Source organism: Pundamilia nyererei, unplaced genomic scaffold, assembly GCF_000239375.1.
Source record: "Pundamilia nyererei isolate P.nyererei 1_Seehausen unplaced genomic scaffold, PunNye1.0 scaffold00094, whole genome shotgun sequence".
NCBI lineage: Eukaryota > Metazoa > Chordata > Actinopteri > Cichliformes > Cichlidae > Pundamilia > Pundamilia nyererei.
Genome location: NW_005187495.1, coordinates 2,430,348 through 2,445,198, shown reverse-complemented (window position 1 = coordinate 2,445,198; position 14,851 = coordinate 2,430,348). Strand labels below are relative to the sequence as shown.

The following is a 14,851-nucleotide window of genomic DNA, read 5'->3' as shown; positions in this document are numbered from 1 at the left end:
CTCCTGCTTCAAGGGGATGGAAGTTATCCAACTTTATGAATGTACCTTCCTTCCCCTCTGCAGTCCTGCTCTCCTATTAAACATTCAGCTGAAGCTCTTGTTGCCCTTTAAAGCGTTATTGTTAATTAGCTGCTAAATGCATCACAAACACATGTATAAGCCAGAATATTCAAAATTAAATATAATACTGAGTTTGGATTCCCTTCATGTGAAAAGCACAACAAAATGCTACTTATCCAAATTTTTATGGAAAGATGTTAGCTGATATTGTTACAACATTCACAATTATGCTAAATGTCTCTTATTTATGTAGATCAAACTCTTTCATCAATAAAATAAAGGTTAAACACAAAAAACTAAAAGTGCAGTTACTGGAGATGGGGGGCGGGGCAAGGTCTGGTTGGGAACAATAGCACTGAAGGGTCACAGGGATAAAGCACAAAGCTCTAAGTTTCCTTATTTTTAATGCTATAGCCTGTCACATGTACAGAACGATGTCAGATGTTTTCCTACAGAACACTACCACCTGCTGGCCGACAAACTGTATACATCCATGAGATAAAGGAGAAACATATTTTGATCAAATCTTGATCAAATCTGAATTAGGTTAACAGCTAAAATAATAAGTGAGTGTTTTTATTCCCTCTTTACAGCCCAAACCTGAACATCTATTGTCAAAGCAAGCAGTGACCCTTAAACCTCTTAATCCCACTAAGTGCAACTCATGTCCAAATACAGCTTAAAAAAGGAACTCAAACTAGAGTAGTGCTAGTTTCCACATACGGCCTCATACCATTAAAAACACACAAACATAAACACGCACGCACACGCAAAACACAAAGACCTGAAGGAAAACTTTCACCCTATTTGTTTTTTTGCCTGATGTCCCATTTGGTTTTGTCTTTGCCTTCATCCTAACTGTCTGCCAACAGGTGCATGCTGGGACCAGCAGACAAGGTGGTGTTCATGCAGGCGTTGGGCATGGTGCATGGACGGTCACTGGACATCCGTGCAACACTGTAAAACTGTTACAATAATACTGGCATGTTCAGCTGCTAAACCAGCGAGTGGTTGAAGTCTCCAAGCTTGTCCTCCTACCTGTATGTATGAAGAAAGCAACTGCTACGCTATGAACTAGCAGGATGTTGTTCTATAACTGAGAAGCCCTTAAAACAGCAAGACCCCAGAAGCCCCCCTACCCCCTCTCCCTTATTTTCTTCTTCTTTCATGTTTTAGGGTTTCCGCCAGTGTATTACAAGCTCCTTAAACACCAGATATTTTTGTTTTTACACAACAGCTACATATATTAATTTAGCTAATACGTCATTAGCCTACTGTTACTGTTAACCACTTTACACACATAAGACCAGCCTGAAAAAAGTTGTTCAAATTGAATAGTTTTGCTTTCTAGTTGGTATCCATCCACTTATGTCCACTAATAACAGAACTGCTAGGCTTTTTTACTGTATGCAAATGATGTTTAGCATGATTGGTGCTCTCGCTTTTAAAAGCTGGAAAGCCAAAAATAAACTCTACAGTCTCTCGTTACCTGTTGTGTGCACAGGTGTGTCACAGCTGGTCAATGGGAAACGGTGTGTTTCCTTTTAATCCTACTGTACACAAAGTGCTTGCAATTCAACTACGGCTGCAGCAGGGGGCGCTCATGGCACAGTCCTTAATGAATAGGAATGAATGCAGGTAATGCCAAAATAATTGTTTGTAGTCAAAATTATGACTACAAACAAAATTATGCACATGTATAGGGCTGCCACAAATGATTATTTTGATAGTCACCGATTATTTTTGCGATTAGTCGACTAATCAGATCATCATCCATTGGACGTAAAACGTACAGTTTATTGCACCAGCAGCATCTGCTCTTATATAACTATCATTAGCTTATAGCTTGGAGTGTTTAAGGTATGTGCTAACTAAAAATAAAGACAAGATGATAGTTTATTAAATTTTAATGAAATTTGCAGATTGTTTCGGTGGAGTTTAATAAACTCCTTGCTATCTAAAATATAACAGGACACCGGAGTATATTCTCGAGCATCTCACACTTCTGATAATCAGCTGTCTGCCTGATGTTTATTCAGCTGTGTAAAAACTTTAATCTCAGCCAAACCGATTTACTCAGGAACAAATAAAATACTAAAAAAAGCCAAACAATAACATTTTTAAGTTATCTAAGTGACTTGTATATGTTTAACCTGAGTAGCGAAAGACGGCGGTGGGTTTGAAAACGATTTGCCGGGAGTCCGGTGTTCTCACGGCTCTAGTGAGCCTTGCCCCCGGCTAGCTAGAGCTGTTGGGTAACAGACGTCTCCAAAAACGTCGGAGCACTTTTGAAAGTATGTGGTGTCTTAATAAACTGAGCAGATATTTGAGGTTTACACAGCTACATTCTCGCCTCAAAATATGTTAAACTTTATTTTGTGACCCAGAAATAATAAGAGTAATATTAAAACTAACTAGCTGTTGCCATTGTTGACAAGTGCGCTGGGCCGCACTATGAATTATGGGACACAGCTTCTTCTTCGGGGTTTAACGGCAGCTGGCATCCTTGTACATGCAGTGCTGCCATCTTCCGTTTCAGTCCGTTATTACACTCTTAAATCCTGCTACTTATTCCTGCGTCTTTTGTGATCTTACAAAGCTTCAAACGATGCGTCGACTATTAAATTAGTCGTCGACAATTTTAATAGTCGACGTAATCGTGACTAGTCGACTAATCGTGGCAGCCCTACACATGTATGTTTAAACTTTTGCACACAATATTGTTAATATGTACAAACTGAATCGAACTGAACAAATTTACGACTGTTTGTTTTGTTTTTTTACAGTAAAGCTAATTTTGCCCATAGCATTCTTCTAGTGTATGCTAATGGGTCGTTAACCGAAACTTATCAATTACCAAGTTTGTACAGTTATACCTTTATTACAACAATATAGATTTTCTGAACATTTTTTAATGACAATTGTGAGAGAAAAATGCCTGCTTTCCAGCCTGGGCTACTTGAACCCCCTATGTTAACTGATATGGCGGAAACCCCGTCTTCTGACATAAACATACTGACACCCTTTTCGCCCTTCTTTCACTTCTTCCTTTACTTTTCTCTAATCAACTTCCACAAACCTTCGTACACTTACATTTTCCTTTCTTGCCCTTCTCTACCCGTGCCTAACATCTAGAGCCTCACTGGAGAACTACTGAGTCTATTTAATATAAGACTGAGAAGAGGATGACCCACTCAGACGCAAGCTAAGGCCTTTTTAACTATCAGCATGGCAGACATCCACATACACAGAAAATGCAGGGTGGCTAAAAACAGTCAGTATCATTAAATTGTGCTTTAAAATTAAGTTCCAAAAAAGGACGGATTGTTCTGCCCACCGCTGCCCTGACTTCTCTCTCCAAAGGAAGAAAGGAGGAGAGATGTGGTGGAGGAATAAAGGAGGGGACTGATGTTCTGTTAAGTTCAACGTTTGGCCGAACTTGGGTAGGAGATAGAGGCAAGATGCCGCCGTCTTTCTTTTAGGTTCCCCCATGGAGGTGGGGGGATAGCCAGGGTCCTGGGGTGAGGAGGAGGAGCTGAGTGACCGGCTGACTTTCCAGCTCGGGCACCAATCATAGCCGGGAGGCTCTGGTTGCGCCTCAGGCCATCTAAAAGGCTCCCTCCACCTGCTGACACAAATGTGGCAGAATCCTGGCGTGGCATTGAAGCATCAGACTCAGAACCATGCAACACCTTAGTGAATCCCAGCTGCCGGAGCTTCTCCACCAAACCAACACTGGCCGGGTCGGGCCTGGATCTGCCTGATTTGGCGGATGAGATGAGGGCTGGGGTTTCTTGGGATGGGCTTGGTAGGTCAGGATGTGGAGCGCGGCCCAGGTTTAACCCGTAAACGTCTTGGAGAAAAAGCTCTGCGGGCCGCGAGGCCAGGAAATTGTCAGCTGGGTGTTGGCGGGGCTCTGTAGGCACTGGGGAAGGGGCAGGAGAGTGGGAGGGGGAGTTGGGGGGCGTGCTTGGCAGAAGCTGGAAGAGGGGCTGCCAGGGGGCGGGTCTCGGGGTTGGAGGAGGGTTGGAGACTTGTGCAGAAATACCCCTCTCTAGGACCAGCTTGGTCAGGCCACTGGGGGGTGCAGGCAGACGTCGAGGGGGGAAAGAGTCACCCAGACTGAGTCTGCAGGGAGTCACAGGGGTGCTGGGACCCGTCCTCATGGAGCTAGGCGTGTTCGCCATGTGGGATGACTGAGAACTGAAAGCAAGAAAAGGAGAGTCTGTGTTAGAACAATAACAGTGTTTATGGGATGCTTATTTTCTTGAAGAGGACTCACCTTGGGGTGACCTGTGTGATGTCACACGGGTGCAGAATGCGGCAGGTAGTGAAGGTGTAGGTGGAAAAGGTGGAGCTCTGACACTTCCCTGGGTTTTGGACTGAACAAAGAAGAAAACTTCAGAAAACCAAACGCGCGCACCTTGGAAATGATGAGCAATAACAAGCTACAAATAGTGATTTTTACCAGAGGAAGATACTGCCGTCGATGTCAAGGTTTGGCTTTGTGATTGGACTCCTGCTCCAGAGGCTCCTGGAATGGGCTGAGGCGATTGGCCGGGTTTCTCTGTGGCATGAAGGGGTGTAGAGCAGATGTCTAACCTGATGGAGGAGGAAGCAGCTGGACTCCCAGTGGAGAGCGGCGGCACTGGGACAGATGATACCGCATGCTTTCTGTCCTTTTTCTCCTCGGGTGTAGATGAGCAGCGCACGTTAAAGGTGATTCCGCCTTCCTCCTCCTCATCTTCCTCCTCCTTACTCCGCTCTGCTGCTCCTTTCTCCAGGATACCATTCCTTCTGTTTTCTTCATCTTCTTCATCCTCCTCCATGTCAGACAGGTGGTACACAGCGTCCTGAGCCAATGGGCGAAAACCTTTAGTCACTACTCCAGGGTGTGGGTCCAGGATGGTTCCCAGGTGAGGTTTGGCCAGCTGCTGCCAGTGGTGCAGTGTCAGCGAGCCTGAGAAAGAAATGTCAGCATGTGTTACTGCATACTCTGCATTTTGCATTTAATTATTAGTTATTAATAATCTCTGGCTCTCTTCCACTGCATGTCCTTGTCCTGTCTTCCTCCCCTCACCCCAACCAACCTCAGCAGATGACCACCTCTCCCTGAGCCTGGTTCTGCTGGAGGTTTCTTTAATTGGATTACATCACCTTGTAGTAAAGGATAACCTTCGAGGTGTCAACAAAGCAAACATTACCTTCCATGGGTTTGACAATCTGGAGCTTCTCAGGCAGGAAAGTCTTAAAAACAGTGGAGGCGATGGAGAGATCCGACAGGTTGGAGAAAGACGAGACTGCACTGCCCATTGGTGAGCTGCAGCAACTGCCTTCTCCTTCCACCTCCGCCAGGGCCTGCACCTTCTTTTCCCGCTCCGCCTGGAAGAACTGTCGCTCGGACAGGAAGTTCTGACGGCGCAATGACAGGCGGTGGAGTGCTCTAGTGAGATCGTTTCCTCCCGGACAACCAGGCTGGCCCACTCGGCCCTCCTCCCTGCAAAACATGCATGTTATGACCTGAAATCGAGCATAAATCTCTTCCAAAACAGAAAATGCTCTTTGAAACTTACCCCTGTGTGGACTGAAACGGCTGCGCTGTCATCACCAGAGAGCTCTGTCCGGAGCCAGGGATTGGTGGGTTTGCTGAAGCTGATCGTAGTACTGAGGCATTAACAGAGCGGACTGTTTGGAAGACTCGCTTCTGGGAAATTCTATAGGAAAATGAGGTGAAAGGTCAGAGACTAGACCTAAAATATAATGCAGACACCTAAACTTTTCAAACCCATGAAAAGTCTGGAAAAAAGTACGAGTTCTCCAACACCAACTGTCATCCTCAGCAGCAAACACATTCTGCAGCTTTTAACCTTTGGTCCTGAAAGGCGGTCTCCTCCTCTATACTCAGCTCCTTCCTCATAGTTCCCTCAATCTCTGCTGCCAAGGATTCCTGTAAAAACAGGACACATACGGAGGATTAAAAGTATGCTGTGGATTCAACAAAAGTAATGTTTACAGTCACTGTTCAGTTTAATTCATCCAAGCCTAAAAAATAAATGCACACAGGCCAAAAACTGCAGCTCCTCAAGTGGCCACTTCAGGCTGGCTCCCAAAAGCAAGCCAATATCAGCACGCCCCAGGGCAGCTGTGGCTACAGTGTAGCTTGCCATCACCAGTGTGTGAATGTGTGTGTGAATGTGTGGATGACTGAATGTAGTGTAAAGCGCTTTACAAATACAGGCCATTTATCATTTACATTTACCAATATCCTACAGACTCCCACATTATACTCAACAAAAACTTTAAAGAATATGTCTAAAGCCAGATACGTTACCTCCTTAAACCCTTAAAGCCTGAAATATGAAATGTGTTGTGCAGTTTATTTAGGTTTTTTAAGGGTAAAAGAAAAATCTCACCGATGTTGTAGAACTCAAAAAGTCACAAAAAACTTTATGTAGCAAATACAACACACTGGGTGTTAAAGGGTTAATAGCAGCTGTATGATGCCTTGTGAACACATGTGCCAGGGACTGTATCTTCCTCTGTGTGCTCCAAATAAAAGTTCAAGGGTGCGTTTCTCTCACCATGGGGTAGAGGCCGTAGGGAAGGTGCCGGCGCATCCCAGCTGAGGGGCTGTTTTTACTGCGCAGCTCTTTGATCTCCTCCTGCGACTCATGGAGCATCTCTACACACTCAGCATTCCTCTCGGCCAGCTCGTTGAGCTGCAGCAGACACGTGCAAATAATAATTAATTAAGCAAAGAAATTATTTCAAGAGTAATTAAAATGAATGATGTGTTCAGAGCGTATTTTACTGGATTACTGGATTTATAGAATTAGTATAATCACTGATGAAATGGTAATTTCTCTCAGTAGGCAGGTTGGTAGATTTATGTATGGCAGTAATTCCCAAAGTGTAGGCTCGGGCAAAATTACTCACAAGTTTGTATATTTATATGAATTTATTTAAAAAAAGTAAAATAAAACTGGGAATAGGAGGTGGTTAGTTTGTGATATTTCTCAATACTCTGACCTAAATTTTCTGTTTATGCTAAATTTTATGTTTATGTTTTTAGGACACAGTTTTTAGGGAAACGCATCATTTTCCCTTGTATTAGGAATGATGTTAGGAATGAAAATCAGATCAGACTGACAGATTTGACAACGTTAAAGCTCTAAATTGCTGTAAACCGGCTCCAACACAAACCATAAGTGTGGTTTCTTACAAAGGCTTGACATAAAAGCTACAAACCTACATTATATGATCACATTTGCATCTTTGTAGAATAATTAAACTGGTCTTGCTCTAAAAAGGAACTTGAACACTCGTATGAGACTGTACCTCTGCTGTGAGCTGTCTCTGAGCATCTTTGGAGGCCTGCAGGTGGATCCTGAGCTCCTCTTTCTCCAGAGCCAGCTGGAGATAAACAGCATCACACCAAGAGCGTTCACACACTGTGCCAGCATCTACAGTAGGTAATCAGTGCTAGCAGTTAAGCTTGCCCACCTCCTTCACTCTGTGTTGCAGCTCGACTATTTGGGAAAGCAGCTGAGCGATTTCCTCCTGGTGTCTGAGCAGCTCCTCGTTCTTCTGAGATAGATCTTCAGTCAACGAAACCATCTGGCTGTTGGACTCGCCTGACCCCACGTGTGATATACACAAACACACCAAAGATTAAATTCAGATGCCTGATCTGTAAAAGTTCCTTTTGAACATAAGTTTGCAAACTTCAAGAAAAACTCACGGAGCTCTTTGACACAGTCGCTCACTAGCTGCTGCTCCTTCTCCTCATAGGTGATGGTGTCTCTTTTGAGTTGACAAGCCTGGATAAGTCAAAAAAGCTCAGTTTGCAGCAGAGATTATACTTCAACATCTGCTTCTGATCAATTTGCTTCCCAAAGAACGACATACCTCGGTTCTCAGTGCCAGATTTTCTTCCTCTAGGTCCTGCAGCTTGCTCTGCAGGGACTCCAGCTGACTAAGTGCAGCAGCGGCGGTTCCCCCCGGCAGGTGAGGTTGCCGCAGTGGGGTCGACACGCTGGAATCGGTCTCGCTCTCCTCAGAGGCGCTGGCCACCATCCGCAGCAATTCATCCTTCTTACTGAGCTCATGTTGCAGCTGATGAACCTGACCAATGTGGACAGTTTAGGAAAAGTGATTGGTGTTTACAGGATTTTAACATTTTAAAGCTCTCTTTTTCTAGAGATACAAAAATCTAACTTTCTTTTTTTTTGGTTGAAGTTTAGTTTAAAGCTGGAAAGTGAATGGAATATTTGTATGTATACAGCAAACATGCATGACTTGTGGCAGAAATACCATTTTATTGAAATAAAATGGTATGTTATTTTGGCTGCAGATGCATTTAAAAAATAGTATATTATTAATGTATATCAAGCATTTTTTGGTCCATGAGATATTCAATTCAATTCAATTTTATTTATATAGTTCTAAATCACAGCAACAGTCACCTCGAGCCGCTTTATATAGTTCGGTAAACACCCTACAGCAATACAGAGAAACCGCAACAATCAGAAGACCCCTATAAGAAAGCACTTGGCAAAAGTGGAAAGGAAAAACTCCGTTTTAAGAGGAAGAAACCTCTGTCAGAACCACGCTCAGGGAGGGGCAGGCATCTACCGCAACTATTAACTAGCTAACTAACTATTAGGAAAAGGTGTACCACAGGGATCTATTTCAGAGCCCCTTTTTATTATTCAAATGTCTAAGTGCTTTAATCTATTTCTCTTTTAAAAACCTATTGCAACAATATCACTAGATCATGCAGACATGTTGAGGAGGTAATTTAGCCTTTAAATCAGCTGTGCTGGATCAAGGACACATCTGAAACCTGCAGGACACCATGCTCTTGAGGCCTGGAGTTCCCTCACCCCTAATTTAAATGATCATACTATCACCCTCTCTTTATGTAGCACAAAACATTATTTACACATTTTAAAGTGAATAAAAACAGTTACCTGATCTACAGACTGTGCTATCTGCTCCTCTAAGGCCTCATTTCGCTCCTGTAGCAGGTGGTTCCTCTGTAGAAGTGACTGACCAATTCGAGCTGCCAACTCCAAATCTCTGTCCCGCTGTTCAAATAGAACACAAGGCACCCAGGGTTAATCAGTTAACTGGCTGTTGTTTTCTTAGCTGAAAAAAATGATCACAAATGAGGTCAACGCCCTACCTCAGCCAAAAGGTGTGTGACCACTTCAATGTCATTGTACGTCTTGGTCATCTGTTCCACTCGATCAGCACTGAGGACTGGCCAGAGGGAAAACGTTAACTTTTAGGCAGCAAACAAGCAAAAACACACACACACACACACATCTAAAAAAAATCTAGAATCCACACTGTGCATCTAAGCAACTCCACACAAACATGAAAATAAAATCAATTACTGGACACGTCTTTAACATGCATGGTCTACTACATAATAAAGAATTCTGACCACAAGCAACATTAGGAGCTACTTGGCTATTATAGCCACATAACATCACCATTCTTTACACTTTTTAGCATCTGATTATGGACGCGTGGTCCAAATTATGTCCACTAAATTGCTAAATGATTATTGCTGGAGCAATATTTATGCAACACGTGCTAGTGGTCTGAATTTAAAAAGAACACTAGCTTTACAAATTAATAACTGTACTACAAGCTGACTACAGTACACAGTACAGTACTACAGTTGGAAGCAGAAGACCTTTACTATGCAAGTCTCTTGTCTTATTGTTTACATGCAAAAAGTGGAGAGGGGCTCCCAATCAGTGGCCTAGGAACGGATCCTAGATCACATCCTAGAAGTGTGTGGCCACACTTTTGACAGAAGCCCCTCTCTCACACTTGAGTTAAATGAAGTTCCAGAGAAGAACAGGCAAGTAGGAAGAGTAGGATACCTTTGGAGAGGCTCTGAGAGCCTGGGTGGGAATAAGAAGGAGGTTCCAAAGCAAGATATGCTAGTGAGAGAGATGCAGAGAGAGAAAAATAGGGGAAAGTTCAGATGGTGTAGAAGTAAACCAGCCAGTTTTAAGACAGATGGAAAAAGAAAGGAAAAGGAAAGAGACAGACACTGGCAGAAAAATGAAAGTTTCAATAAACCAACATCATGTAGAGACATTAGTTTGTTGAGAGTCAGAGAATCTACACATCGATTAGTCTGGTCTGCTTTTAGCACCTGAGTGGGTGTCACCAGCGCTGCACAGTTCAGCGTTCCACCTGTTCAAAGAAAAGTGGCAACCCTAATCAATGAGCCATCTGGTTTCAGCTAGAAGCCCTTTAACAGAGTGATGCGTGTCCCCAACACTCATTTAGAATATTTACTTCTGTTGGTTTGATCAAAAACTTACAACCTTATTACAACTTCTTTGTGCAATCCCAGTTTACTGCTTACAAACACCTACAACTACAATAACAAAGTGTAATCCAAGTACTGTTAACGATAATCTAACCTAAAGAGCGATCGCTTACTATGACACAGCGTTGCACAGATTCACATCGGACTCACTATCTTTTTTTCTGAATAAATGTAGTGTAATAAAACAGTTTCAGCAGGGATTAAAAGTAACAAGCTGAGCTAGGCAGCTGCTCAAATGGATGAGAGCATTCATCCAGTAATCTGAAGCCTACAATGACCTCTGAATCTGGACACTGCACTCCAACAACCAGCGGGTAAAAATAACCTCTGCCCAGCACGGCTATCCTTGTTACAGTTACAGTGCATACATAATGCATATAATGTCTCAAGTTACTGTTCCACACACACAAACTCACAGACAAAAACATACACTAATACCTTTACCTGCTGCTGAAAGCATGCCATCATTGTATGGGTTATGTATGTCCATAGTCTGGCTTGATCATGATCAGATGCTGCATAAATAAATGAAACTGTTTACACCACATGCTGATCGCAGGGTGGGAAAGCAGTGCAGGTTGTATTGACTTATACAAGGCAGTAACTGAACTCTGGCCGCAATAAATTTCATAACAGCAAAGTCCAACCTCTGTTTCATTTTGACATAAATTCATGAACTACAGACACACAACAGGCCAATGGGTGGTCAATGTGTTACTTGTTAAGTAACATGAATCTCCAGAGTCATGGCTGCTTGAACCTTTGGCATCAATAAACTCAACATGTGATTATACAACAAACTCAACTTCAAAATGCAGTGTGAGGAATAAATGGTACAATCATATGGACGCACCAATATGACACCTGGATCAAACTCAAAAAGCTTATCCCTTTTTAAATCAACTCTAGGTCGCTCTATGTTTGCTCCGTCATGAGCCAGCAGAAATGCACAGGTTAATAACTCGAGTTAATAACTCATGCAAAGCTACTGGAATTGAGCATAAGTACCCTTTATTCACAACTTTGTCTTTTCCCAGACAAGAAAGTTTTACGACTCAAATCCTGGAGCGTAAAAACACTCCCAGCTCTTGTTGTCAGGCTTTGAAAAAGAGATGGGACATCATCTCGTCGAGCCAAATGACAAGATCCTCAACAGCCATTAAATTACAGTATAAACTCTTCAAATTTCACAACATGACACTAAAACCAGGATACTTGATACTCGTATAACCATAGTGGAGTACTGAAATATTTCAGCATCAACTGCAAGGTCTAAATATGAATGTCAAAATCAGACCTCTCTAAGTGTTTTCACACATCTTAACATGCCATGCCCCAGCACATGTTATTAATAGGCTGTGTTTAACTTTGCAGAAGTGGAGCAAACAGCACCATGAAACTGAGACTCCTCCAATGTCCAATTTCCTCACATGTGCAACTAAAACACTTCATTCATTACTTGTTGTTTTTTAAGTTACTATTTATTTGAGAAATGCTCAAATTGTTGGTTTGATCAAACATTAATAAAAGGAAATGACGAAACATTCAGTGAACTGAAACAATCAAGATCTGCTCATGTTAAATCAAATAATCTTCAAACGCAGGAAACAAAGCGTTGGCAATTATGAGAAAAACAGGAAGTTTATCCTGTCTCGTTCCAGCATACTGCAACCTGTTTAAATGTAAACACACCATCAGATTTGCCCACTTCCTTTCTAGTAACACACACAGACACTTTGCCCTCTACGCTGTCACGTTTTGCCTGACCTTGCTGACATGCTTACTGAAGCTGCATGCCTGTCTCTCTCTCTTTCTGTCTTTCAGACATGTACTGAGGACTGAGCCCATGCTCACCTTCCACAGGAAACTTATCGTACGCCTCCTCATTGTGAATGTTTAACACTGGCATGTTGTGTCTCCTCTCTGTGCTCTCTTGTCTTCATCCTCTATCTATCCACACCGCCTCTCTTGTTACTGTCCCGTGACTCACTCTGGCTTTGGTTTTGAACTCAGCTGCACTTAACTGTGCTGGATCTTTCTCTCTCTCTCTCTCTCTCTCTCACACACACACACACACACACACCCACACACACAGTGCCACAGTCACACAAGCAAAGACAAACAGACACAATGACGAACGCTGTGCAAAATAATGTCCACACCAAATCCCTGCAACTTTCATTGAACGGCGCCACATAAAAAGAATCCCTCACATGCCTAATGCACTCACACACACACCATCTGCTCGGTTCTGTTGTACAAGGCTTAACCAATCAAAAGGAAGTCTGCAAAAGGAAGCAGCTTTGCAAAAATATACCAAAATGTACACACTTACTCATGTAGCGGAAAGTCTCCTCAGCCAGCATGGGGGAGATGGCGCTGTTCCCGGGACCTTCGTCTGGGGAGCAGCTCGGGGAAACCACCCAGTCCTGACTGTCTGACAGGTACACGGAGCCAGAGCCGACCGAACCGGAGCCCAGTGAGCCGGAGCCATAATTCCTCCCGCTGCTGCCCAGCCCCTCGTCTGGAGGAAGACAGACAAAAAAACTCATCACCAACAGCTGGTGGAGCAACCATTACTGTCATTATTGTTGGGTTTTTTTTAATGTTGTTGTTTGTTTGTTTTTTGTTTTTTTATTAATCTTCTAGTCAATAATAGTTGACTAAGTCTCTGTGTCTCCTATGACAACTGGGACAGGCTGCAGCACCTCCGGGCCCTTGAATTGGATAAATGGAAGGTGGATGGATGGAAAATCTTCTAGTCTAAAATTGTCCATAATGGCAGGCATATGATGAATTCCTTACTTTTTGAGAATTAAACAATAAAAAAGTCAAACAAAAGAGCTGCTCTATCACAACAAGGTGCTTAGGCTGATTTAGAAATAGTATGAGTCCATTGGTGGGCCAGCAGAAGTTCACAGCACTCCTGGCAGTGCGTGCAGAACAAATAGCAGATGGCAGTGTGGAGTCAAGCAGCCCTTCCCATCTTGTGTTTTCCCTAACACCTGGCTCACTGGCCAGCCTGCCCTTGTAGCAGTTCTCGATACCAACTAACTGCTTCTCCAGTGGATTTCCAGTGAGTTGGATGTACTCCAACTGTACCAACTGGGACTGCAGCTCCCCTTTAACCCTAGATAGATCTCCGATTTGAACTAGAGAGATGTTCAATGTCACTAACCGCTCTCTAAGATGGTGCAGATATACTGATTATGCTGTTTAGTTATTTATTCCCCACAAAGCACTTGAAAAATCAATTATTTGCCACAAAAACAGACAAAAAGTGTGTGGGCTGAGGTATTATCATGGCACAATGGCATTCCATTAAGTTGATAAATGAAGAGGGAAGCTTTTATTTTTGCAAAGCTGTGCAGCTCCAGTGAGATTTGCGTGTGGGCTGATGAACAGTGTGTGTGTGTATATTGTCTTGGCTCAGGCACTGTACAAGCCGATGTCCTTCCACTCGAACAAATATGTGGTTTACTAGGACAAACAGAGCTAACTATAGCATCAGGCTTAAAGGCACCACATACTGTACCTCAGGGAGACCTGATACTCACAAAGCAGCATTTAAAAATGTGCACAAAGCTAATCGGTGGCTGTACTGCAGCTTTTGATATATGATATTTATACAGAAGACCATCTCACCCGTCTCCGTGCTCGACTCTTTCTTCTCCACCGCCCGGGGTTTGACTTCAAACATATCCCGTCTTTGGAAAGGGGGAGTGGGGAGGGGAGGCTCTCCCACTCGTGAAAAGAAGAAGCTGGACAGAACACAGGAGCTGCTACTGTCATGACATCACATCCTGTTCCTGTGCTGACAGGGCGGTGTGTCCATACACACCGCTACCTGAAACAGAAGAGAGAAGTGTTAGTGGTCTCACAGATAAAGACGTGACCTCCACAGAGGCTGAATGAGGGGCAATATACATGTCCAGGTAACGTGTGCAGCTGGTAATAAAGCAGACTGACTCATTTCCTTCTTATGCTCTCCATCACACCTGTTTTATAAGATTTAGAGCCACCCACAGTGTTTGATTTTTGAACCACAGATATCGTTTTCAGGCAAGGACAAATCTAAAATAAATGCTAAAATGCTAACGCTAAAAGATTTCTTCTACTTCTACTAAACAAACTAAAGGTGAGGCTCTGAGATTTTGATTGAAGAAATGTTGTGACAATAACTCCACATACAGTTTTTAGGGAGGGGTGACATTGAGCCAGCCCACATCCTGTTGCCTGTCTCTGTATGAACTCTTCCAATGCTTAAAGGGATGACCGAAGGTAGGGCTGTTCCATATAACGATATATATCGGACGACGATATAAAAACGTCTATCGTTTAATTTTACGCTATCGTTTGTTTCGTGATGTCGCAAAATAAACTGTTTACGGCAATATTTTTTCACCGTTTTGATGGTCACTGTAGTGGCTATAT

At 43.1% G+C, this 14,851-nt stretch overlaps 1 protein-coding gene across 2 annotated transcripts in view; it reads right to left on the bottom strand.

Moving 5' to 3' along the window:
• Nucleotides 1-2,701: 2,701 nt before the first annotated feature.
• The window catches only part of trak2 (trafficking protein, kinesin binding 2), a 17,500-nt gene continuing 5,350 nt past the window's right edge, over nucleotides 2,702-14,851 (bottom strand). Inside the window, exons 2-17 of one of the 2 annotated variants that reach the window (XM_005739880.1) lie at nucleotides 14,063-14,264; nucleotides 12,753-12,941; nucleotides 9,960-10,019; nucleotides 9,248-9,324; nucleotides 9,033-9,149; nucleotides 7,969-8,184; nucleotides 7,802-7,880; nucleotides 7,564-7,694; nucleotides 7,399-7,473; nucleotides 6,642-6,779; nucleotides 5,928-6,007; nucleotides 5,634-5,774; nucleotides 5,265-5,557; nucleotides 4,529-5,020; nucleotides 4,343-4,442; nucleotides 2,702-4,263 (exon numbers count right to left, since the gene is read on the bottom strand). In XM_005739880.1, coding sequence (XP_005739937.1) covers nucleotides 3,483-4,263; nucleotides 4,343-4,442; nucleotides 4,529-5,020; nucleotides 5,265-5,557; nucleotides 5,634-5,774; nucleotides 5,928-6,007; nucleotides 6,642-6,779; nucleotides 7,399-7,473; nucleotides 7,564-7,694; nucleotides 7,802-7,880; nucleotides 7,969-8,184; nucleotides 9,033-9,149; nucleotides 9,248-9,324; nucleotides 9,960-10,019; nucleotides 12,753-12,941; nucleotides 14,063-14,117 — 3,024 coding nt within the window. In that variant the 5' untranslated portion in view covers nucleotides 14,118-14,264 and the 3' untranslated portion in view covers nucleotides 2,702-3,482. Of the gene's footprint in view, nucleotides 4,264-4,342; nucleotides 4,443-4,528; nucleotides 5,021-5,264; nucleotides 5,558-5,633; nucleotides 5,775-5,927; nucleotides 6,008-6,641; nucleotides 6,780-7,398; nucleotides 7,474-7,563; nucleotides 7,695-7,801; nucleotides 7,881-7,968; nucleotides 8,185-9,032; nucleotides 9,150-9,247; nucleotides 9,325-9,959; nucleotides 10,020-12,271; nucleotides 12,442-12,752; nucleotides 12,942-14,062; nucleotides 14,265-14,851 lie in introns of those variants that run through there. The other variant, XM_005739881.1, reaches the window with a different exon arrangement.